Source organism: Anser brachyrhynchus (genome assembly GCF_964034855.1).
Source record: "Anser brachyrhynchus genome assembly, chromosome: 5".
Classification (NCBI taxonomy): Eukaryota; Metazoa; Chordata; class Aves; order Anseriformes; family Anatidae; genus Anser; species Anser brachyrhynchus.
In genome coordinates this window covers 30,299,891-30,326,574 of record NC_137699.1, presented here as the reverse complement: position 1 = coordinate 30,326,574, position 26,684 = coordinate 30,299,891, and the positions used below count along the sequence as shown (strand labels likewise).

General features: G+C 42.4%; 1 protein-coding gene and 1 long non-coding RNA gene across 27 annotated transcripts in view; both read right to left on the bottom strand.

Annotated features, from left to right (window-relative positions):
* Positions 1–522: 522 nt before the first annotated feature.
* LOC308196681 lies at positions 523–7,616 on the bottom strand. The gene is made up of 2 exons (XR_013952342.1): positions 1,130–7,616; positions 523–901 (listed from the first exon to the last, which is right to left on the bottom strand). It is a non-coding gene; the product is annotated as an uncharacterized lncRNA (long non-coding RNA).
* Positions 7,617–8,121: 505 nt separating this feature from the next.
* The window catches only part of SIPA1L1 (signal induced proliferation associated 1 like 1), a 205,577-nt gene continuing 187,014 nt past the window's right edge, over positions 8,122–26,684 (bottom strand). For 23 of the 26 annotated variants that reach the window (XM_080595949.1, XM_080595945.1, XM_080595927.1 and 20 more), the window contains 7 exons: positions 22,033–22,272; positions 20,808–20,973; positions 17,091–17,334; positions 13,928–14,074; positions 11,489–11,603; positions 10,957–11,038; positions 8,122–10,186 (listed from right to left, as the gene is read on the bottom strand). In XM_080595949.1, coding sequence (XP_080452075.1) covers positions 10,043–10,186; positions 10,957–11,038; positions 11,489–11,603; positions 13,928–14,074; positions 17,091–17,334; positions 20,808–20,973; positions 22,033–22,272 — 1,138 coding nt within the window. In that variant the 3' untranslated portion in view covers positions 8,122–10,042. The remainder of the gene's footprint in view (positions 10,187–10,956; positions 11,039–11,488; positions 11,604–13,927; positions 14,075–17,090; positions 17,335–20,807; positions 20,974–22,032; positions 22,273–26,684) is intronic. The other 3 variants (XM_080595939.1, XM_080595940.1, XM_080595941.1) reach the window with 1 other exon arrangement.

The following is a 26,684-nucleotide window of genomic DNA, read 5'->3' as shown; positions in this document are numbered from 1 at the left end:
GGCACCCTGCATGTTGGTCTTGAGTGCCTGCTACCACCTCTCCAACCCAGGACAAGCACCGGAAAAGCTAGCATTTCTAACAGCATCTCCTAAACCCTAGATACACAAAAACCACAGAGCAAAGGTCAGGCTTTTCTCAGGTGTTCCACTTTTCACATTCCCAAGGCAGAAAAACGTGCTAGCGATGAGGTTGGTATTTTTATGGCTCCCACCCGCCTCCCCCTCCACCACCATTACGAAAGGCGGTGTTGTCAGCCATGCCTGCGTCTCCTGCTGCCTCCTGCATCACGCTGCCTCCCGGCTGCCTGGCAGGCTGGGCTGCGCCTCTTCTCCCAGTTCCTGTCTGCCACCGAAGGCACATAGCATCACAATCTGACAGCCGTGCGAGCTGCCAAAATCCTATCCAACGTGAGTCGGCACATCCTGAATTCAGCACAGATCTTTCTGTCAGCCGGCATGGAGTGGAAACCCTCCCCACTGCTGAAGGGCCTCTGCAGCTCACGGGGCTGCCACCCCCAGCTGAGCAGCTCCCAGCCGTCCCAAGGCCCTCCCCACAGCCAGCCATGTGGTCAGTGTGGGGATTAAAGAGCTCAGCAACAGAAGCCTTGAGGCTTCTTCCAAAGTTACTTGGACCAGGCAATTTCCAAGAGCTCTGAGTACATCTGAAGAAATCGCAGCACTGACAGGAGAAGTGATTAGGACCAAATTATTGTCTGAGGACGAAGGGAGTAAAAGAGACCTGAAGCCAAGCTCCTGGCTGTCTTGGCAATGGCTTTCTGCTCCTTCTGTCTTCTTGAAAACACACAGGAAAGTTGCCGTGCGCAAACATTTTGTCATTGTCTCTCAATACTGAGGTACCTGACGCAGCAAGAAGAAGCCTCTCCAAGGAGACCAGGCAGTCCTGAAGCACATTTTGGAAATAACTGTCAGGCCTCATGAATAAAAAGTGAATTACAAAGTACATTAGAGCATCACTGTGTCAGCTAATACCCTACTAAGGATTTCTGGCTTTAATGCAGACATCAGATGCTGGAAAGATCTTATTAGGCCTAGCTCACCCTTGGGGAACACAGCAGGATTAGCCTCTCTAGGCTGTGCGCAAGTGCTTTGTTTTTACCTAAGGACTGACCTGTGATTGATTTCCTATCCGAGAGGTTCTAAGGACAAGAGCACCGAAGGGCAAGCACAGGCAGAGGTGCCACCCCACCACACTCCAGCTCGCACAAAAATCCCAGGGCTCGCAGGAGAGCTGCTGCCGCCTGCCAGCTGTGGGGCCCAGAGCATCATCTCTGGGTTATAGCAAGAGCCTTTGCTCTCCAGCTTTACACTGTTACTGCAAGCCCAGCAGGAAAGTAGTTCCTTCCTGATCAGCTTTCATTTGGTTTAATTATAATCTTCTGACACCTGCCTGGTTTCAGTTACACCCTTTTTGCCCCATCAGCAAGGTGAATTCTGTGACTGCTGTTAACAGAGGGCTCCCAGAACACTGCAGCACCCAGCAGCAACTGCTGGTTGTTCCCCCATGCCAGCTGTGTGTGCCCCACACCTGCCTTCTCCCCACCCTGTTTACCTTCACTGGGTTTGCTGATTTCTCCTTCTAGTGCAGTGCAGAATTTGGTAATCCTCCCCTTTTCTGGCTCTCTCCTTCCAACTTCCCTGCTAGACGTGTGGCATGCAGAGTCCCCATCGTCAAAGGGGCTCTGGGCTGCAGCAACCGAAGTGGAGGAACCGAACAGTCACTGAAATGGGAATGGATAAAAGGAACCCGAATGGCAGTCACTAGGCTAGAAATTCCCATTCCTGAGTCAATGCACATTGTAAACCAAATGAAAGAGATTAGCAAGAAAAGCTGGGAAAAAGCACAGGTCAAACTAGTAATTTGATAGTTAGCAAGCTTTCCTGGGAGACGAAACATCAAATCCCCTTAGACAAAGAAGGCAATGAAGCAGAGGCTTTCAGCATCCGGGAAGAACTCCATACCCACCAGGCTGTCTGGTAGAGGAAAGATAATATCGGCACCTTTTCCTGCATGCTCCTTTTCTACTTCCCACGTTGTGTTCTAGCTGGAAACTCAGAGATCTTCGAAGCAGCCATCAAGTATATGGACAAGAAAGACTCGATGCCTCGAAGTATCCACTTATCCTACTGAAGGGCCTTGAAGCAAGCTTCTTCCTCAAAGGTCCTGTAGTAATGCAAGCTCTCATGTGATAAGGAGTAGATGAATGATTAAAGGATAGGAAATAAAAGGTGGAAACAAGCAGCAAGCTTTCACAGTGGAGGAAGTTCACTATGGCAGTGTCAGAAGGTTAAGTGTTGGAGGCTGTGATGCTCTGGGGACTTGGTAAATTACCTGGAAAATGAATGGGTAGCAAAAGTGACAAACCCCGTGATGGCACAAGGATATGCTGAGTAAAAACACGAGGGTTGTTTGTGAAGAGCTGCAGAACAACCGTATGCTACTGAGTGACAAGGTGAGAAAACGGTAGAAAACCTGCAACCTAGAAATTCAAACTAATGGACATGGGAGAAGCAGTGCTGACCTCGTTACATCACAATGGGCTCTTGAGCTGGCTCTTAGAAATAAGGTCAGCTTAGTTTATGCTCAGTAGCAGAAAATGAAATGTCAGGAATGTTTTGGGAAGGGACAAAGAACAGAATGGAGAATGTCAAGATAACATGCACCTGCATCCCAAATTGTGTGCACTTCTGGTCCTGCCATCTGCAAAAGGACTTAGCAGAACGTAAAGGGCTCAGAGAGGAGCAACAGGAAAGACCTGAATGTGTGTCCATAGGAGGAGTAAGACTAGGGCCAGACAGACTGGAAAAGAGACAGCTGAAGGATGATGCAATTAAAAGGTTTTTTTAATCATGAATGGATTGGAGAGAGTACATATGGAGTGATTAAACTGAGGAGAGTCAGATAGAACTGGTGGGTGGAAATTCAAAACAAAACAAAAAACTAACGGAGGGTTAGGTACAGAGTCTCCTTTGGACAGATGCAGGAAGTTTACATGGGTTCTCAGAGACAAGTTTGTGGAGAAAGATCCATGAAGGCTATTACATGGAAACATGACCCCTCTGATCAGGAAGCCCCTAACCCAATCCTACCAATCCACTGAGCTAGCATGGGCCCCAGGTAAGGAACTTTGCTTCAGATCAGGTATAATACTTGCCCTGTGTCAAATGAAGTATTATTTTATTGACATTTATTCTTGCCCAGGTGAAAATAAGAAAAACGTTTCAGTTGCATAAGAAGTAATTTATTAATATATCTGGTCTCAGAAATTATATCAACGAAACTAGTTTACAGCACAGAAAGGGTGGCAGAAGAAACTTTCAGCTGCCATCACCCAGGCATCAGCACATACAGCCCAGAAACATCTCATTCCATATCCCTACATTTTCAGATTATTTTTTTTTAATTTCATAATCAGCCTGGTTCTGTGATGCTACATCATTTCCTGAAATTCTGCAAACAAATGGCTTAAGCGTTAGTGCATTTTTCCATAGCAAGCAAATGCAAATGTGTTAACAAGATTTAAGAGATGTGTAACATGAAAAGTACTGAATAGTTAAATTACAAAACTTTTTTATAAACAATTAATTCATTGTAGCACATCTCACAATTCGCCTGTGGGGTAGCTCCTGATACGTATTATCAGACCAAGACCACAAATAACTCGAAAAGCAGACAGCACTTAGATTAAGACGTCTTCAAAGGTTGCTGCTAATTGTGAATGCCTTCATTTGTAAATACTCACTGTAGGAAGTGATTTTTGTTCGTGCCCTGCGTACAAGGCTGAGACCTCGTGAAAACGCAGCAGCAGTTACGTGGGGAGAGCCGACACGCTGAGGCCGGGCTGTGCAGACATACTGTGGCAGGAGGGACCTTTGCAGCAGCCCCTTCGTTTTGATTTTCCCATTAGCGTAATGCAGTTATCAGCTCCATTCAAAGCTGAGAGACCAATGGGAAGCTGGAAAGGGAAGGCTCTTCCCCTCTCTTCTGATCTAGGTTAAAATAAAATATTTAGCAATCCGTAAGTTGTGGGACAGGTGGACCTGGATCAATCACGTCAATTAACCAGCCAAAAGTAAAACCTTTTAGTTTCAACAGAAAATAAATTCTAAGAATTTTTTTGGTGTTCTATTATATGTTACTAAATGTTAGTCTTTTTAACTGAAAATTTTAGAATTTGCTGTTTTGTTGTAGTAAGTTTCAGTTTCCATGCAGACTGACATCAGGAATGTAAATTGATCCAATTAAAAAAAAAAACATGAATGCATCATCCATCATTTTCTGACAGAAGAATGTGAACATTAGAAATGGCTTGTTACAATACAGATAGCAATCTGTGGTTCGGTAATTAATGTGTCCCCTGATTAAGAAAATATACTGTAATTACAATACAAAGGGTCGTGTTTAGTTGCAAACCAGCACGCTTCAACGCTCTGAGAAAGGCTGGCAATCGATACGTCTTTCTTCAGCCCGACGTCCGAAAAGTGTATGTGCACGACAGAGCAAACCCCCTTCGGTAATGGCTTTCTGTGCGTCCGACGACATCGAGCTGCTTCAGTAAGCTTCCTTTGGCTCACCCCTCCTCATCCTTCTCGGCAACCCCCCCTCGGAGGCAGCAGCCCCAGAGGCAGGTCAGCCAGCCTTGTCCAAGCGCAGCCTCGGCACGGGATCCGAAGGAGCACACTGCTCACTCGTGCTACTTGCAGCCGTGCCCCGGCATGCCGCGACCATGGCACCTGCTCAGGCACTTCTGGAAATCCCACCTGGGCTCCATCAGCCTCTGTGAAACCTGGCCTCAAGCTCACGCTCCTCTGAAGGGCAGGAGCTCAGCAGGGCCCTGAAAGGAGCAGCAGCTTCCCACAGCCCCAGGAGGTTGGGTGCACCTGGAGTTAACCTTTGGAGGCTGCTGCCGACCAAAGGGGCGAGGTGTTATCCCTCTGGTGCATGTCTGTCGCTTGACTTCATCTTTCTCCTTCTCACCCCTGAGAGATCAACGGCAGGTATTTTCATCCAGCCCAATGCAGCCGAGTCAACAGCAAAATATCCTTCGTCCCAGGAAGAAAAACATTTAAAAGGTGACATCAAATGGACATTAGACCCATTGATATAATCCAGAAAAGAAGAACACCAAGCGTGTGCACGCATTGCTCGATCTTTTTCCACGTCTCTGTAGTCCCCCAAAAGGACTCAAGCTTGAAAAAACATACCCTAAAAAAAAAAAGGAGCTGCAAAGAATGTTAGAAACAACTACACGTGTGTTTATATCATCCCACCATTCTGATCCAGTGCAATGGGTCAGGGAGGAAACAAGACACTGAAATGTCCCCAGACTGTCACGGGTGCGGTGCTCATCACAGTGCTGGCAGAGCAGAGCCCTGGGATGAGGACACCCCTCTGAGCAGCGCTTCCACAAAATCAAGCGAGCAGTCAAGGCCCCGTGCGCAGTGCAGCACGTCAGACACAGCCGGCACTGCTGCCGGGAGAGGAGCAGCAAAACGAATGACCTCAGCTGGAGGAGGAGCACAGGAGCAGTTGGGAGGAAGCAAAAGGAAGAGCTGGCGAGACGTTCAGAACAGCAGCAGGACATGTCCCTGGTTTCCTACCCCTCCAGCATGAAACCTTTATTCACTAGTTGGTGGCGTTTGCTGCTGTCACAACACGGGGCTAGGAAACTGCATCCAGTCCCGGTCCTTCACCACACGCCAGTTTCAGTCTCTGACTTCTTTGTGTGCCAAACGCTGACGGGGCTCCTTCGGCTGCCGAGAGCATCTTCTGCCCAGCAGCTGCGCATCCCTCTCACAGGCGCAGCACGAAGCAGTGTCAGGGGCTCGATCCGGGCCTTGCTTAAAATGTGGATACGTGACAGTGAGCACAGAGCCGAGAAGTCTCTAGAAAAGATGAGTCCGGTAGTAAACTCATGACTGGAGCAAACAAAGATAAGGAGCAGATGCAGCCTCTGCTTTCTGGATGGAGACAGGCCCACGCAAGCACAGGAGAAGCTGGGGAGGGGGATGTGCCAGCCGTGGCTCCCCAGCGCCAAGCACAGCTCCCTGTCCCCAGGAGCCAGGCTGCTGTGGTGGAAGGGGAGAGGCCCCAGCCTTCCCCGGGGAGCGGCTGCAGGAGCAGGTGGAGGTATCTGCAGTCAGCCTCCGCTTACCAGAGTGGACGGGGCTCCAAACCCAGACCTTGGCCTCCCAGGCCTGGGGGCCACCAAGGCCAACTCGCAGAGTCCTCGGCCTTGTTCCCAGCCAAAGCTGAAACCCCTGCTAGGGAAGGGGGCTCTTCCTGCAGAGCTCTGAAGCACGCATTTCTATTTCTACCTCTTTTCCCCTCCAGCTTTACCTTGCAAACAGCACAGCAAGGATTTCCTCATCACAATGTAGAGGTGAGGGGACCTTCACAAGCCTCATCATCTTGCTCCTGCCCATTAGCAACCTGCTTTAAAGAAGGCAGTGGAGGAGGGACAGCGTCATCTCTCCTCCGTGGAATCCAATTTTGGATGCCACAGGAGCTGGTAAGCAGCAGCCACCCCGTTCCCCTGCTGCCTTGCAGCAAAGCGAGCTGCTCGCATGCAGGGCTGACGCCGTACTGGGCGTCTGCTAGGAGACAGCGCGACGCTTTCAAGGAGGATTGGTTAACCACCTACCCGAAAGAAGGCACCAGGAGATGAGACAAGGATTACGTAAAGGTTTCATGAAACAGACAAACCAACCCCACACTGTGCCTGGTTCATGGGGAATATTTGCTGGGCCCTTTCCCACAAAGGGAAAGGCTGGGGAAAAAAAAAAAGGCTTTCTCACAATACCTATTCATCAGGTCTGGAACACATCACAGCTTTCTGCAGAAACAACAGGCTGTAACACAGAGGAGTAAAACCTGGATGTGCAGCATCTCATCCCCACAACACATCTCCCCCAAGCCCGAGGCTCCCCTGCCTCCTTCCCTCCAACCCCATCTCCTCCTGCACCCCTCAGCTCCCCTTCCTGCAGCCCCTCGCCCCCCGACCCGTCACCCACGGCCTTGTCCATCCTGCAGGGGGTGGCAGATGAAGCCAGCCCCCAGCCAGCCGTGCCAAGCAGCAGCTGCTCCAGCTGCAGAGATGCTGCCTGCAAGCCACATCTTGCCCGTGCCAAGACCGAGCTACCGGCATGCATGGGGAAGCGTGGGAACCTCCAGCGTGAATTAATTATGGTTGTGGGCAGGGCTGCTCCTTGACCTGCAGGAAACTTTCTGCTTCAGCCCAATTACCAGTATCCAATTACACGTGGTAAGACGGCATCTTGTTTTCTTTCCAAGGCTCAACCCCTATTTTTCAATCAGATGCTTGTATTTGCTCTTGCTGCTTCTCAGCTCTCTTGGTCAGGCATCTCACTGCTAGGAAGAGATGGATTTTCTTTCCTCATGAGCCTTTTAAGGATCCATTCAGGGAACTGGGAAGATGCTCTCCTGCAGAGCTCGCTCATTTTTGTTTGTCTTTTTTCTTTTTGTGCAGAATGCCGATCCACTGGGCCAAAAAAGGTCTGTTCAAAACATATTCAAGATCAGTTCCTGGGTCAAAGCGGATCTGTAAAACAAAACAAATGGAATATCTGACACCCCCCCACCCCCCCCCCCAAAGCCTAGCACCTAATATTTAACGCTTACAGGTTTGGTTCCAGGATGCTGAAAGCTGTGTGCACCCTTGGGCAGATGTGCCAGGCAAGTTTGGTTTGACCTACATTGGCTTTAATTTCCAAATGTGTTCTAGAATCCTGAAAAAATGGTAAATGATTAAAAGAAATGCTGCCCACCCCCCTTTCCTGGGTCAGCCTGGTGACGCTCAGAGAGTTACTGCTACAGGTAACAAAAACTTGGCCATACAGAAAAAGGCATACTGCAGATGGGGGAAAGAAGAGAGATTTGTGCAGTAACGTATGTAAAAAGTCGATGGATAAAGCGTGTGTGTACATACTAAGGAAAGGCCTTCAGAGGGATAAAAAGTAGAAATCAGAATGAAACTATTCTATCCCCAAGCACTTAGGTAAGTGGTACAAGAAGAAAGCACGAAGAAAAGGATGTTTTGGAAAGTTTCAAACAACAAACCCAACAAAATCAGAAGAAAATGGTTTAGAAGAGCCTTTAAAATGAGTTTTATTGTCAGAATTTTACAAGTAGCCTTCAGAGGCATCATACAAGAAGAACTCTGTTGCAAAACTCTAATAAATAGTCTGCCCCAAGTCCCAAAATATTTTTTGAAATAAAATAAAAACCAAACTTAAAAATAAAAGAGAATAAAAGCAAGACTTCAGGATGCTCAGAGATGTTAGCAATATTTCCCATTTACAAATAATATCAGGCATTATATAAATCTCCTTCATACAAGTCATTAAAAAACCCAAAACATTCTAAACCTTTACAAAAGCACTCCAGAAATAGTTCCAAAGAGATCCATTTCCATGACAAAACATTAGAGAAGAACTCCATGGGGATTAGCATCACAAATGAAGTTTGAGGTTGAAGTGTAGTGTGTACTTGTGTGGAGCAAGATTAAAGAGCATGAAAAAGGGATTTGAAAAGAGCGTGGAAGTTTTTGTGACAAGCCTATGCCTGATGATCTTATTCTGTTTATTTGAGAATGCGGTAAAGGGCAGGGAAGGACGGGTGTTCCTGGAGCTAACCCCAAGCATACCGCACCTCACGCGAGGCAGTACTCATTAAGGTAGTGACTGCATACTCAATGTTTGTGCAGACTGCAGTGCCTACACTGAAAAGGTATTTTCTGGAGAGGTAATACGTTGTGGCAAGTTAGCTGTTCCTTCAGAGAACATGAAATTAACTTTCCTGACATGAGGCAGTTTGGGAAATATCATGCTAGATAGTTTCACTGGGAATTGGGGATTTCAGAGCTCCAATCCTACCCCAGTACTTTGAAAAAAATACACTTCTTTAATTTCACCTTTACATATTCCTCTGCCTGTGGTTACAAAGGATTTTTAAAGACCTCCCATGTAAGAGAACGCACTTAAAAATGTTCTCCAACATTTCTCTGATCTGTTGCGATTTGAGAAGTCCAGAGAAGCAGAACAGAAGGGCAGGTGCACTGAAATGGCTTATGGGGACTTTCATGGAAACAGTTTAGAGGGGGGAAAAAGAAACCCAACAACTTAATCTCTTTACAACTTCAGCCTAAGTCTTCTGCACATATGCAAGTGACAGGTTCCCCTGGAAGGGAAGGGGACTATACTGAAGCAGCACAGCAACAGCATTCAGTATCTCTCAGCCTGCCTGATGCGGTACGAACTGCAGCATGCCTTGTTCTGCCCTTCGTCAAGTTACTTGCAGCCATTGCTTCCACAGGAAACAAAAGCTACCAGAAACGCTAATGCAAGAGATGTGTGCTAATATGCCTCGCTCAAGCCTCTAGCCTCTCTCCAAATGCTGTGACGCTGGTTGTACTGTACCATACACTATGGGGCACGTTCTCTGTAATGTATGGGAAGGTAGCACTAGCAATCAAGCGCAAATTGCTAAGGAGACACCTAAAACATTGCATTACATCCCCGTGTCTGTGGCATACTTCAGAAAACAATGTAAGAAAAGCAGTAAAATAACCATTTCTTTCTAATTTTCTAGATGTCATAATATTTGCCAAAGCTGCAAGGAAAAGCAGATTACCTGAAACAGAGAGAAAGGAGTTAATGGAAACAGAGGCAGATGGAGCAGCAAGCCTGATCCAGCCTCCAAATCATTTTGTACATAACAGATAAAGAAACAATGTGCAAAAAATAGACATTCACATTTTAGCAGTTAAACTTTTATTTTACCTTTTTAAAATTATTTACTTTGTTTTTCTACAAAAGGCAGACATTGATTGTTGATCTGCAATTATTCTGAGTGCGCGCAGAGATGCAAAAAAGGGTTATTGGAGGATGAAGGACAGGGAAGTGCTCTGACTATACTTTCACATGTCATGATTAAGGTGGCATTAAAGCTTAAGTCCCAGGAATAATATTCATAACAGATAGTTTCCTTCCCCGTACGCTGTTTTCAGTTCATATCGATTGTGTTGAAAACCCACTCGGTGAACTTCTTCAGCTTCTCAGTTGCATTCTGGGATTCCTCCTGTAACCTCAAGTTGTCTTCCCGCAAATGCTGCACTTCAGCCTGAAGACTGGCTTTGTCCTCTTTTTCCTTGGGCATGAGGAAAAGTACACATCTTAGCCGTAATTCTAGATCATGCTTCCTACCTACATCAAGTGGCAAGAACCTCAGCGAACACGACTCTCATACTTTATAAGGATTTTATGTGCAATAACACACGGTTTTATATCTAAGGTACATTTGTGACGTTTCATTCCTTACTTTTTTTGCTTGAACTATCAGGGTTTCTCTATATTAAATTCTAATAGAGAAGGCTGGCTCCCCAAGTGGTGAAATAAAACTGGCCATGTGCTGTTCTGGATGAGCAAAACGTACAACTACTGATGGTTAATTAAGCAAGGGATAGGAAACATTTCTGCAAACACTACCATAGCTAACAGACTTTTCATCTGACCACAGCGTATCTTTCTTGGACCAAGCAGACAGTAACAATACTGGAAGTTTCCACAGTAAAATTGTATGGTTAGGTCAAACTCTCCCTTTTCAACATCAGCAGGATATATTTACGTGGATTAACTTCAGGCTTCTCACACAGTCACCTGAATTAGGAGTGCAGGTACTCCGAGTCACCCTCCTGATTTAAGCAGAGGGGTCACATGCCTACAGTTCAGGCACTGCACCCTAGCCTTGAATAATTGGAAGCATATCCTGAGAAAAGTAGTAAAGAAATGTCTTTTTCACACAAAAGGATGAGACTGTCATAGGGCTCAGGCATGGGAAAGCAGAACTACACAGTAATTAGAATCACCTATCAGCACTAAGCATACGCATTGCAGATTTTCTGTAGATCAAACGTTTACCTTCCGTAAATCCTCTTGCAGCATCTTCAGCAAACCTTCCAGCTGGTCCACTTTAGAGGCGAGAGTTGGAGGAGATTCTTTACTGTTAAAAGTAGGAAACAAGAATAGGCATTGACAGATTTTACTGTATTCACACAGGGTATCTAACGCACAGAATGGCTTTGTGTAAGTATGCACTCAGGAACACTACAAATTCTCAAAACAAACAAAAAGTGCATGGAACACATTCAGCACATTACAAGAACAGATTTAACCCATGATAAACTGCTGTCATCCTGTCACATGGTCTCTCTCCTTCTGCTCATTATATGTGCCTTGAATTACCATAGCCTTGGACAACTTCATAAAAGTCTCAGACAAGAAGGCACCTGCACCAAGGTTCAGCTGTAGTTATGATCCTTTTGGTTTTACTTCCCATCATCATGAGAACTTTGTTCTGTGAAGACTAGAGGCAGCTTCCAAATACGACTGTTTCTACATTTTTCTCCAGTTTGTAACTGAGGAAGCCTGCACGTGTGGGGTATTTACTTACCCTGTATAAGGCTTTATCTGTGCAGAAAGCTGGTCCTCAGCCTGATCACTACTGGAGGCAGCACTCACAGGCCTGTGGTTTTCATCAGCAGCAGCAAAGAATGAAGCTCGCTGAACTGAAAAGACAGACATGCAGAGAAAAACAATGGCAGCAGTAACGACTTGTTTAAGCATAGTGCAATAGCTACACTCCAAGATCTCAAGGCAATCCAAGAAGCCTGTGTGAAGATTAGGTGTAATATACCAATACCCATTTGACAGAAGCAGTCTGGCATGGCTAGTATTTGTACCAGCTTCTCCACTGCACAGGATTCAACGAGTGTGCACTAGCACTGGCAGAGTTCTGCACGCTCAGGCAGATCATGCATCACCCTCAGGCTAACTGCTCCTGGGAGGGAGATGCCCCCATGGCACTCCATCCGTGGCCACTTCCAATACAGGCAAGAAGCTAAGCTGGAACAGCCACCAGTGCACAGAACTTCCTGGGTACAACTGCATGACACTCCCCAACAGCTCAACACCTAGAGTTAGCTTCCTTAGTTAGGTCCTTCTGTAAATGGATCCCTTCATCTTGAAGAAAGGGAAGCTCAGCATGCAAAACTTACATGTGGAAAACAAACAGACCAGTGCCATTTTTCAGATTTTTTTTCCTTATGCCTTCTTATAAAGTCTTTTCATACAGAAATGTGAAATCTCTTTCCTGCCTTGTATCTACACTTTTTTTTGTCCTATAACTGCTCATTTACAATGTTTTAACACACCTATAAGTCACTATCACATGTGGTGTTGACAAACCTGCCAACAGTCCCTACCTCTGGAGTTTCCTAGCACAAACAGCAACGTAAACACTTTTTAACTTAATTTATTAACACCTCTCCCTCAGCAGCTGCTGGTCTCTCACTGAAAATAGAACAGTATTTTCTTTTTCTGCTTGGCAATTTTTTATTCTGTGTTTTCAACAAGGTTAATATTAACACGCCTTAGTATTTGATGGGATTATTCCTGCTCCTCTCTTTTTTCCTTTGAAAATACTGAAGGTTGGCATACCTCAGGAATCCAAGCAGCTTTTGTTTCAGCTGGCTGCAGATATTACTGCCTACAACTCCTGAGGCTTGTGCTGAAGACACCATGCAGAAGAAAGGTGTCCAGGATCAGAGATCAGAATTTAGCCTGCTTAGTACTTGTCAGTCCCTGCTGGCACCTAGCAGAGACTACAGGCTGGGATTATATTGACAACAGATAGCTGCTCCAGATTTGTTCCGTCAAAGCTGAATGTATTTTTACAGTGGTGAGATAAAGTTGCCAGCCAACACATTACCCCAGCTTTTCTTGATCTGAGCTGTCAGTTTGTTAACTTTACCACAATGACTTTGTTCACACTGCTAATTGGAAACGCAAGTGAGTCTGGGGCCTATGGAAGCAAGGAATTCAGGCTGAGGACAGTGAAAACTAAGTGGGAAAGAAAAAGAGAAGGGATCTTTTGAACAGAAACTGCTGACCACAGTGAAATGCATTAAGACCTGGGTTTCAGCCCTGTGTGGTGGCAAACAACTCTTATAGCAATAGAGCAGAGCACAAACGTATGCCTTCAATGCTAGCATCCGCATGCATCGTCTTAATGATGTGTATGACTAGCACCAGAGAAAAACCAAGAAGCAAGTTACTTCACAGCCTTCTCTAACCATGCAGAATGATGTTCAAAAGCTTCAAGATCACTGACGACACCTTCACAAAGGCAGGTCAGCATTTGTGCAGAGACTAGCAAAAGACACTTCTGTTTAAAGCACTTGGAAGAATTTTCCAGCAGATTATAACAACGGTAAGATAAACTCCCTTTGGGCCGAGGAGTATTTCATTTTAAATTCAAACACACGTAGGCAGCTTACAGTTCTCTTCAGTTACTAAGTGTCAGGGAGATGGAAAGTGCTATAGGATAAAATGACACTTACGTCCATGTATTCAGAGTACGCAGAGGGAAGAATGGCAATGGACTATACGCCAACAAGGCACATTTCCCAAATTACCTTGGCAGTGCACTTCAACTGCACTCCAGAAGCTTCATGCTCAGGCAATAAGCAGACAATCATTAATGTGTTCATGTACTTTTTCCCTATTTGACTTGACTTTGTACTTTTGTGCCAGATGTTTTTCCACCCTAGCTGTTACATCTGCAGCTGCTTTACATGAAATGAAAAATAGCCGGTTTCAAAGATATTTGGCCAAACTGTAGCACAGAGGGAATACAGCATGAAGAAATGGCATCTATTACATGCAAAGTTCTGGGCTGTTAAGTCTTGAGTTGCTGTTTTAAAAGAGTTTAAGCTTCAGACTAAGTAGAAACAATAAAAACAACAAAAGCAAGAGCCTAATTAAAAAAAAAAGTCCTCCATAAAGCATGCAGAAGGATCAGTCTTCTAAGTATTGCATTCTGAAAATTTACCTTCAAAGGCTTTGGCAGCATCTACCAGGTTTGACCAGTCCAGATCAGAGGCAGAATCAGGCAATGGCATAAGACCAGGGTCTGGCATGGGCTGCCGTCTTTGCTCCTGGATATCTGTGAGGGAGCTGTCTGAGGCAGAAAACTCTCCTAGAGTAAGGCAGAACAAACGAGAAGTTACATAGAAAAAAATGTTCCTTTCCTAATACTAAAGTATCCCTCCTTTTAATTTTTGGGGGATAGCATTTCTGGAACCAAACACCACAGCAGAACGTTTGACCAAATGAGCTGACCAGTTACAGCATGTTACGTGCCAGTTTTCTGAGACGGTGCCTCTCACCAGGACGTACAATTCCTTCTTAATCTGCATAAATCTTTGCAGTTACCTCTTCAAAAGCCAACCTCTGCCTCCTCCCCAGTATTGGGGTGGGGGCAGCACTCTTCTACTCAATGATGCCTGCCTTTGCACAAGCTCAAGGTACTTTGGAGGGCTCTGCAGCTTGCCGGGGCTCCTACACTCCCTGGTACCCTATCTACTCCTGTTAAAAATAAAAGGTTTTTTTTTTCCCTCTCTCTTTACAATCTTGTAAACAAATGGAAGCAGATTAGGCCAACCAAGATAAACCAGAAAAAGAAAACCCTAAGAATGATTTTGAATGCATTGCACATCTCTCAGCAGGTCAGTGATACCACCTTTACTGAAAAATACCCATACCCACCCAGAGCTGGGATATGGCCTGCTACGGGAAACACACTGGCAAGCTTTAAAAAAAAAAAGATATATAGAAATAAAGTTCTTGTAATTTTTGTGCTAATTGTTGCCTAGCAGAATGAAGCATTTAAATTATTGGCACTAATGAGGGAAAGAGCAAAGTGTGAACCAGCAGTTACCTATTTTATTTCAGTTTACTGACTGGACAATCGACAAACATGGGATAGCTGGTTGGTCAGCACATGTGTAAGCTCAGAAGCAGCAACAACCTGCCTCCTTGTGCCCTCTGCTTGGTAAGCCATAAAGGAAGTTGTGAAAAAATTGTAGGTGGTGTTAGGAGACCTAGAGATGTGAGGGTGAGAAAATTGACTGGGCACATGGGAAGAAGCTACAGAAAGGAAGGGTCTTGAAGAACCCGTTTGGACCAAGGCAAAGGAAATTTGGGCACTACGAACAGGAAGAGAGCACAGTGGGCAGGACACGGACCCACTGGAGGACAACGCCACTAACTGCATTGCTTATTTTCACTCTTTTTAAAATATATATACTCTAATAACTATATAACTTCAAGAACTATAATAACCTTATAAAAATGTTAGAAAAGTGGTATTACTGCCTGGGAAACAATGACCAGAAAAGCCATGCTTCATTTGCTTCATGTTCAGAAATGTTGGATATTGAGTGTGTGTGTGTGTGTGTGTGTTCACTTTTTCATAAACTTAAGGTTAGCTGAGCAGTAACACTGAGGATTCTTGCATTAACTTCCCCAAAGAGGACAACTATTTGGGAAGTTCTTAACATGAAAATATTTACAATTCGTAAAAAGATATGCAGAATTAGGAGAAAAAGAACTAACCATTTGATAAATGACTTTTTTTTTAAAGTGTGAGGTGGATTGCTAATTAAGACAGATAAATAAGTAAATAGAAGTATTTTTAGCTCGCTGTTCTCCCCTCTTCAAACCAAATTGAGGTGCTCTGGAGTGACAGATCTTTGTTATTAAGATCTTTGAATTAAAAGAACTCTGAATAGCAGGAAGCCAACAAATACTAGAGGTATTAAATATCCAGTTCTACTTAATCCTCCTCCCAGCAAAGGCGAGCAGGATGGGGGAAGGGAAGACAATTCACGTGTCACTCAAGTAGCTGGTCCTTTTATCACGCAGACCTACATTTCACACAAAATGAAAAGTCTTCTTTTGTTGACAAATGTATAAAGCTTATGTGCTAGAAGGAATAATCGGTTTGGTGTGGAAGAGAACATGACAGTGAAAGAAGGTTTTGGTTTTTTTTTGGAAAATACAGGCATCCGAATGAAAAGTGCTGCTTTCCTCTACTACTCCCATGGCATCATTCATCTTCTGACCTCAAACCCTCAGAAGCCAAACCCATCAGTCAGTTATACATGTAACCAAGTCTGCAAAGTTATTTTAGTCCATATAAAAAGAACTGAAGAGAGCTTGGTTTCCTAACTCTTGTGCAAGAAACATGTTATACGGAAACAACACCTCATTTAAATATCAGGTTCAACACTGAAAACTGATGCCTGGTGGTCACACACAGATTAAAAGAATTTAAAACAGATTTCTTCAGCAGCCTTCACTGTAAAAACGTATCCTATGTATCTCAGTGCAGACAGTGCATAGTGCCTACTCTAATCAGTTGAACCTATCGGTAGTGTTGGATTTTCCTCTTGAAACATTAAAACATGAATGAAGCAGAACATATATGTACTTCTTCAGAAAACACTGCAGAATCCCACGCTGAGATCTAGCTCTTTTTGGAAAACACACTTAGTACACATATAGTTACGAGATACAGCAGGAACCGGCGAATGTCCCTTTCTCACCAACTCAGTAATTCATATAAAGTAACAAAACCTATCAGAGAATCTTGCTGACACTTTTCAGTAGACTAATGGAGGAAACTGAGTGCCTTCTTGACAACAGTTTACCAAGTACCTTTCCTTGTTGAGCTGCTGATGTGTGACCAAAATTAATTAACTCAAGTCCTGTAAAATGAATAGGCAAGTAAGTGAATTGAAAACTAGTTGGAGTAATAAAAGCTGTTTCTAGCATAGCCAGTCATATAAAAGTGAATAAATGCTGGTGGACATACCATTATTATACCATGCACCATTATAAACAGGCATACGTTATTTGCCCATTGGTCCAACTGGTCCTGATGACTCCTGGAGGAAATGGTACAAGCTTACAGCTGATGAGGCAAGTTTTTGTGCTCCTTCTGCAAGGTGCAGTTGCATGACCAGTCATGCAATCTCATACCCACTGAAGCGAGGAAAAAAATCCCATTCTGTGTTTTCAGGTAGTTGACTTGACTCCCCTCATTTTAGCAAAATCAAGACGGAAGTACTAATTTGCCGTAACAAACTGTTTTCCTTTAACATAATCATGATGGATTCCTTTGAAAGCAGCAAACACGGAAACACCCTTACCATGTAGTGATTTCATTCCCAAAGTATACGATGGTCTCCGTAGTGGCAGTGACTTTGGGAGAGAAGGGTACGTGCTGGTGAACAGGACATCGTTTGGCATGGCTTGGTCCAAGAGTGAGGCCCGCGAGGCGAAGAAGTGGTCCCTTTGCCCACTGTAAATACTCTCATCTGACAAAGTCCTTTGCAAGGCACGCCTTGTAGTAGGAGTGCTGGGAAAGGGAGACTGACAGGACAGAGTGTGTGACTATACATTCATAAAAGAAAAGAAATAAAAAAGAAATTAAAAAATCAATACAAACTTTTGAAATGTATGATGAAGTGGTTTATTTAAACTTTTTTTTTCTTTTTAAATACGAAAGCAATTGTTAACATAGTATTTTTTTTCCAGAGTGGATAAGGAAAGGAAACTAAAGGAACATGCTTTGAAAGAAATTATAACCAGGTAACACATCAGATCTTTTTCAGCCAGTCTTACATTCTGCTTTTAAGTATTCTTCAAACTTCTACCAAGGTATAAATGTTAGCCATCCCTCATGGATTATAGAGCTCACATGTAGCAGAGATGATGTTTACGAAAACAAACTGAATGCTGCATAAAACAGAGCTCTCCTCGTGCCAGGGGAGGCTGCATTCCTGCATTCCTGCATGCAGAGCGCCAACAAATGCCAACTAATTAATAGTCTCATATTTCTAAACAACTAGGAATGCCCACCACTTCAGTTCTTTGGAATGATTTGTATGAAAATTAAATTAGTTGTCTCATGAGTTTGAGAACTTGTGTCTTACCCCCAGCATAATCCCAGCTTCCCCCAAGCTCTGCACACAAGGAAGCAATGCTGTGGTTAGTCTGGAGCTACTACTTCTCTGGCCAGTGCCAGTGAGCTGCTTTCAAACTACACATACCATTCCCACCAGCAGAGACACCAATTTTGTACTCTACGAGCCACAAATTTTCTTAAAACCTGTGGCAACATAACCACCTCAGACACAACAGTTTTTATGGTTTGGTTGAAATTTGATCCAAGGATTTCATGGAGAAATGGTAAACAGAGGAAGACCTCATCACCCTTATTTGCTCCGTAAGCAAGTTTAAACAAGAAAGGAAATAATTCGGTTTCTGGAAAATGTGATTAATCATTATAGTGTGTTGCTCATTTGCACAGAAAAAAACAGTTCTCTCATCTCAGAAAAAGGGAAAAGAAAAAACTGTTTACACAGATAGTACTCTATTCCTGTGACCAAAAACCCACACTCCAAGGTGGCAGAAGAATATGGAAGAATGACAATTGATACTCTACAGTGAAAGAATCTGCCAGATTCTTTTTTTTTTTTTTTTGGCCAAAATATTACAAATCCAATATTGCAAGTTTGCTGCAGGTTTTGCTTTTATAGATTATGGATCAGAAATAATTAAGATTACTTTCAAAACCTGCTGTCATGAAAAGACAAGGAAGGAAAGAGAAGCAATGTCTCATGTCAACTTTGTTATGTCACCTTCTCCCTTTTGCACTGCCTCCCTCAGAACAGGATCCATGCCCATCACACTAGGAACTTTGCATATACACTTAACACTACAAAAGAGACAACTTCTGGCACACAGTTGTCACTATGTTAATGCTGAGGATCAAGCTGTTATTTTTTCCTTCTGAAAGGTAAAAGCTCAATCAGCAGGTTCGTGTTATGATCAGCTAAAAACTCACAGTATTTGCCTTGAAGTGGCAAAGGAAAAGAAAGCCAATATGTCAAACCCTCTTTCTTTGAGGGTCCTATAGTTCACCTCGTGCTAAAGAATTCAAAAACTACCAAAGAATTAGGAGCTGGAACCACCAATTAATGCCAGATTGTAAGACTAAAAGATTGCACAGATATAAACATGTGATGGAGTCGGAAAACAGAGGCAATATAGTTAGGAGTTGTCTTCTGATAATTCAGCAGAGGGAAGAGGAAAAGAAGGGTGACTTGTCTGAGAAGGTAAAAATCATTACAAATAGGTAAGGAGATGAGGAAGACTAGGAAGATAGTAAATATATATATATATATATGAAATATATATAAATATATATATAATATAAATATATATATATATATATATATATATATATATGTAAATCAAAGCCTAGAACAAATTCTACTAGAAAACAAAGCCTTTGGCAGCCATCAGAAAGGTGGGTGGAGGTTTTTTGGTCTTTGTGCAATGATCTGATGAGAGGCATTATCTTTTTTTTTTTTAAGCTGTCAATTTTTATGTAGTCAGAGCAATAATTTTTTTCTAAGATGAAATATAAGTCATGCAGTGGGCAGAAATGACAGTTACTTTTAAAATGTAGACGATTTAATTTATTGGTGTGATAGTGTTGGTGACTTGCTGAAATTTATCAAAAGCATCGCCTGAGTTATCATACTTGTTACAGGCATCAGAAAATTAAGATTAGGGTAGGAATGGATTCACTTACTCCAAAGCAGAAAAATGACAAACTTTGGAACATACACACTTTTCATGATCTTCAGGTGACCTCTTTAAACAGAATGGAATTTCTTGGAGTGAGACTAATCCCCTTGCTCAAAAATAACCAACAGGAGATGTTCTCATTTGCTCACATCTCGCTCGCCTTGTAGAACTACCATAAACCTATGAAAAAGATATCTTGCCATTGGCAAGATTTTTTTATCCAGCCTCAAAGGTAACGTCTGAAATAATCTGTGCATGGAACCTAGCTCTTACAAGTTTTAATAAGCCACTTTGGGCTTTTGCAAGCAAAGAAAGAAGTTGCTCTCTCCTCTGCATAGTTGCTGTGGAAACCATCTGGGCTTTAGGTGATGAGCCTGAGCTGTTAGGCACTGACTGTATATGGAGACTACAGAAATCAAGGCATTCTCTTCAAAATGACGGACTTTTAAAATTAATATATACATTTTATAGTTATTATACACACATTATGGAACACCTCAAGAAGTTTTGTAACTATTCTGTATAAATATTTGCTTCAGTTTAGGGAGCATTCTTGGTCCTTGTGAAGTAACAGGATTAGAGAGGCATGAAAGCATGATTATTGCGATACTGCCAGCAAGTCACAGTCTAGTTCTGCAATCAGAGAAGAACAATTCAAATGCATAAGACAACATTACAGGATTTCTCACAAGCCGATGGTCCTAAACGTTCTTTGAAATTAGGCATACTAGTCTCTGTAGATTTGCGCACACAGTTGTAATACTATCGCAGTGACTGGAATAACAAAATTGTTCCCCAAATGTTTTCCTCTAGTAGATAAGTCTGCGACAAACAGATGACTTTCTGCCAATGATGAGCATTCAGAGAATGCCTTGCATTTCATTTTCCTCTTACAGGTGAGAATGGAAGAGATCTTATCTGAGAAACTCTGAGGCCAACAATGCAAAGTACAGAGTAAGCTCTGTAAGAATGAACACTTCAGCTTTGGCTACTTTGAAAGCACACAGCATTTTCTACACAGAAATCTTAGGGCTTCACAGCCTTCATCAGTTTCCAAACTGTGACACCCTGTGCTGTATTAGTGATATGCCTGGGCAGCAATGAACTCGATCATCAAATACTTATGAAGTGTAACTTCACACACTTCTATTTTGTGTCAACAGAAGCACGTCTCGGATCAGAAGACAACCTGTGCATTGCTCTTAACGTATCTCAGATTTTACTCAGGTGTGACAAGAAATAGACAGATGACAGACTTCCTAACATACCTTAAAGTTCTTCTGGGATTCAGGTGTTGGACTATCAAGATCTATCAATTTCTTCAGGTCTTCTTCAACGGTGGACTTGGATGCTCGTTTTGGTGATGCTCGTAGATCTCTTGCTGATGCACGCAGCCGAGGGTGGGCCATTTCATTGCCATCACTCTGGTGACGTCTTAAATGAAATGGAACAGACACATTCAGGTCTCAAAGCCCTGGGGCAGGAGGCATGAATGAAACAAAAATTATAGCATCCTCAAAATTTTAAAAGACAAAAAATAGGTAAGGGGGCACGAAAAAGGATGGGAGTTTCACTAATACAGCAGAGCCTCATCTTAATGAATACCTGTTGAAGCAAACAATTAGCAATACATGTTAAGGCTGTCATCCATTTCTCAATAAGGGACTGAATCTGTTAAAATAATGCATATTCTGCACTGAACTAAATATAATATATGTCTTAAATGAGCCAAAAGCAACAAAACAACCAAGTTCCTTTAATCTTCCAACTGGCTTTTTCTACTGCAGATTTTACAAAGTTTCACGATCTCCTTTTGACAGTCAGTGATTGGCATCACCGTGGAATTCTGCGTTGACCTAATAAAAGCCAAGAGGAGATGAACAAATTGTTCTGGAATGGGCATTCCAAACCAGCTGCTTTCGAAGCCATACTAGACTGGAAAGAAGAGTATTTTCAGTAGAAAGTTGTTTCTTTATTTCTACTCCAGAAGAGATGGCTTTGTATTGTAACACAGAGATCCCTTGCCTTGCCTTCAGTCAGTTAGACTGGATACTGGCAGCAATCTAGGCAAGGTACACGGAATACCACAGAGCTCATACACAGCATGCGCAGTACTACTACATGGATGAGAGGCTTAAGAAAGAGCTCAGCCTCTACATTAAGAAGATTCTTAATATTTGCTGAAATAACATTTTGAGTGACCTTTAAGAGGTCCCAAGGAAAGATAAGCTTTAATAGGACTGAAATCTGTACAGCACTCTAGAAATTGTAATTATTATTTTTCTAAGTATGTTAACAGGGAATGAGATTAGCCAACTATTAAATATTTAAAACCAACTGCAGAACTCTAGATTAGAGATTAAGTTGTACTGCAGAATATGCATTCTATTAAATAAGTCTTGTGCTTTTCTGTACAGAGAAATGTCACAAATGTCAATGCTTCTTTACAATTAAAGCTAATAACCAAAAAAGAGAACCAAAAAACATTCTTACTTTCTTGTATCCATAAACCCCACTGAGTTTATTGTCCCTTCTGGCTTTTTCCATCCGATCAGATACTTGCTAGTAGCACCCTGGCGAGGGTAGAAAGTCCTAGGACCAGATGAGGAGGAAGAGGAGGAGGAGAAAGAAGGTGCGAGCTGGGGAGAAGTAGCAGAATGAAGTTCTTCTTTAGGTGAGCTTCTGGCACTGGTGAAAACAACCGGGCTGGCAGAGTGTCGTGAACTCATGGTACTGGGAGAGAAACAAAGACAAAATTTGCCTCTAATGTGTGTTTATGCATCTTGTTCAACTATTTTTAAAGCAAAACTTCGGAGCACATGATGTTACTCTTACCAGAGCAGGCAGAGTAGCAAAACCAGCTCAGCCTTTTTAAGGGCTCTCCATGAATGTTTTATTAGAAACATCTCACCCAGTCATGAAAAATTTTGTAAGCAAACTCTAAGGATGCAGTCAATATACCACCCTCCCCTCATCCTTCTTTACAAATGGGAAACATAGGGCTCGCGGTGATTAGCAGCTTAAAACTAATACATGAGATTGTAACTAATTAGCAAAAAGAACCCAAGTCCAACTTCTTGCTGGAAAGCAGAACAAAACATATTGTGAAGGAAGTTGAGCAACAAGGAACATCCCTTTGAGACTCCACAACAAACCACAGAAGAAACCCATACATCTTTCAAAAGAGGGCTTCCTGGATTTTGCCTGAAAAGCAGTTACCATTTGCTGCTAAAAAAGACGCTTACAAAAATGGTTAAGTTTGAGCAGGTCCCTAACATATGCCACAATTTGTTTAGCCAGAAGAAAGTATTGGGTCAACTAACTGCAACTTATTGCTGGAAGAAGGTGGGGGAGGCTTCAGATGGGAGCTACTCTTTAGCTATGATGATATTAAAATCTCATGCAACTTGCATAATATCAGGAGAGCTAGTGCTCAAGACAATATTTACTTTAGCAACCTTAAAAGGTCAGGCATTTCTAGCTATGGTTAGAGCGAAGCTTTGTGTACAGCCTTAGTGTGGAAACAGCATTATGTATATAGAGACCAATTTTCCATCAGCTCTCTCCACAACTTAGCCACATTTTCTTCCCTGTCTCCAATACTGCAAGGAAGGAATATGAAACAGATGGACCTGTGGGAAAGAACAGTTTCTGACTGAGAAATAAGAATTAGCTGGAAGGCTGAACAAAGTCACTGAACAATCTTTTCATTCTTAGCTTAACAGGAAATTCTTTAACACTTTTTATATCTTGATGAAACAAGGCATTTTCAATGTCCATTTTCAATGTCTCTCAACAAAACAGAGAAAGTATTTGAGGTTAAATCTACGTTGCCACCTGGAAAAATAATCTCACTTACATTTAGCCTTACAGAAGTCAGTTATCTAATCTATGCCACTTGTCTAGCTCCTGTGGTAGCCAATGCAGAGAGAAATACCCTTGGAGGTGATTCTCCTCATCTTAAATTAGGTGTCTCAGACAGGGAGAGTCATGCTTTTAAGTCTCTCCTCTCTCTCTCTCCTGACAGCATGTGGCTTCTAAAGAGTCACCTTCAACTACGTGTTCCACTTCCAAATGGCTGAAGTGAAGTCCCAGCAGCTAAGTGCTGTGGATGCAAGGAGTCGGAGTGGATGGCAGTCTTCCCACCTCAAACAGTGCCAGCTGCTGCAGGCCATGCCTCCTCCGAATGTATGCGGGGATGGTGGGGCAGTCCCCCATGTTAGGGGGGAGATGCATCTCCCCACGTGTACACAAATCAGGCAACAATAATACAGACTTTGTATTACAGATCCTCCCCATCTGTACATTGTAAGGCCTGCACAAAAGATGGCAGATTGGAAAAATATAGGAAGGTATTTCTCTCCATGAAGCCCATATATTTGGTACTGCACATCATAGCCTTTATTTATAATAGATGCAAGTAAACAATTTATAGCAAGAAAGCGGAGAAAAATAAGATCTAGAGGTAGAGGCAATACATTTCTCTTCATTCCTCCTTCTCTATTCTTTTTAAATACTGAAAACTCCTACACATGCTGAGCAAGCCAGCCCATCTGCAAGGCATCACCCCAGCAAAATTAAAATACCAAAATTTGTGGAAGATGTACATCTTTAAAGAAAACATGAGGTTTTTGTTTTATTGTTTTGTTTTTGTTTTTGAATGTTTTTTGAATGTTTTTTGAATGTTTATGCCCTTCTAAATACATTCAAGAATTGGAGAAGCCTTTTGTTTCAGTGTAGGAAAACAGAAGCTCTGAACACACTTCGGAATTCTTTAATCCCACCAGGTAGCTCTCAAGGAAGTGCTATATATAAGAAAAAACCCTTAAAATTAATTACAGCTCCTAGCTAGGTTGCTAGTGTTGACCCTTAACATTACTATGCACAGAGGACAAAAAATGATGTTCAATATGTTCTACATTAAATGTATATCTAAAATGTATATAATGCATAACTTAGTAGTTATGTTTTATTATATATCATACAGTATATAAATATTGTATACGGTAAGTACTACTATTTTAATATTTATTATAATATATATCATATATAATACATGCTAAGAGCAGCCTGGCAGATGAGCAAGAAAATTAGCATACAGTTTTTAATATACTTTTCTTTTAAGTGTATTGAATGTTTTGAGCTGTGGTTTTACAATATAATATTTTGGGAGGATATTCTGATTCAGGAACTATGCGCAGAACTCTGGAAAGGCCTGAAGTTTTTTATCCTACGTGTAAACACAGGCAAGTCAATAGTATATAGATGGAAAACTGTAACAGACACCTGGACCAGCCTGATTATATCTGGAAGGAATTCAGTCCTCAGTCTCAGGACTGAGAGAAAACCTTTTGCTACTGGTGGTTCCCCACTTCCCAGCTGGAGTATTGTGACAGGAAGGGTTAAATTAAGGAAAAATTCTGATACTACATGACAATCTGCAAGAAGTCCAGATGAGTCATTCATAAAAGTAAACTGTTAGACATAATCTACAACGGTTAAATATTAAAAATATTCTAAGTAATTAAAATAGATTAGAAATATTCATACTTTTTCTAAACCACATAGGTTAAGTGGAAATGAAAGTCTGATTTATTTATTTTTTTCCTAGGGAATTCATGCCATCAGCGCATATGGCTTCATTTAATGACATTCAGCTATAATGATTCTGTATAATTACTGGCCTACATAATGCAATTCTCCTGGGATGCTATGAGAAATCTGCACAATCATCAGGAAGGACTTCGGAATGGGGGTGGAGAAGAAAAGTAAAAACACAGCCAGAAGCTCTGCTGTAAAAGTTAATCACTATAATTTACATTTTGCCACCAGTTCTCAGGTACAAGTTCTTTTATGCACAACCAAATGATCTGAACACTAATTGTTGCTCCTGTCTTCTACAGACACAAACACTCTAATTTGTGGCTATTTTCTTTTCCTTTGTCACTGAGTTCTTTTCAGGGCCAAATTCCTTTTCTTCTTGCTCAGAAACCCGACTCCAAAGATGTTGAAGGCATTCTGGCATCCACAAGGAAAAGGTAAAAAAGGAAGAAGCCAGCAAAGGATAACAATTTAGAAAGTTAAAGAAACACAACAATTAAGCTGTTCGTTTCTCACAAGAAGTAGCTTGTTCAGAATCATCCTTTACTCTCCCCTCCTTGAAGCAGGCAGCTGCAGTTACGTTTAGAAGTGCCAGGCTAACAAGCCCCTGTCTCCAGCCCCATCTACTCCTTCCCATGTCCCTGGTGCCCCTCCTATTGGGTCAGCCTCACTATTTGGGAAGCCATGGAGTCAATGGTACAGGTGAACAGATCAGACTGGAGAAAAAATAAAGTATTTTTTAGCTTTGTTACGTTTTGGCTTGATCACCTCCTGGAACAAGCTGTTTTGGCTGCATAGGAAGAGCTATGAGTGTTGGGAGAGAACGGCTGGACCAAGGGTCTCCTCAGCTCAGCATTGCTGTTCAGTGTGTAACCATCAATCAAGGACACCATGAGAAACAAAATGACAGCTTTTTGCTCACACCGTGCCTTAGCTTTATTGCAAGGCATCAAACACATTTTCTAGTCTTCAAAAATGTAAAATAAGGAAGGAGTACAAATCAGTCTGCCTTCTTCTCCACCAGAATAAATTATGTGGGTGCAAGGATTGTAGTGTGTTTCTCAAGTATCTTGTCCCATGTGTTCTACAAATTGCTACTATCCCTCTCCTTTGCAAAGAGCTGCATTTAAATCTGACTTTTAAATGAAATAACATAAAACCTTGGGAACTTTTATCTGGAAATCTCAACAGCCTGAAAAAAAATATGTAGAAAAGCATTTCAGTATCATTAGAGAAACATCAACTGCATTAAAACAAATCAACCAGAGAACATAACCACGTTTTGAGACAGCGTTCATATAATAAATAATGAGACAAACTCTTGGTCCAAGCTTGCAATCAAGTTGCAAAGTATATCATATCCATGGAAGATAAAAGGTAAGAGCTGTCAGGGTGAAGATGTATTCCTATTACATTTTCTTGGCTTTTTTTACTGAACCAACCCTGTTTGGTGCTCAGAAACCAGAGGAAACCAGAACGTAGATGCACAAAGATGAGGTATGTATTAGACACACAGTTACAATAAAGCTTCAAAGTTATAGATG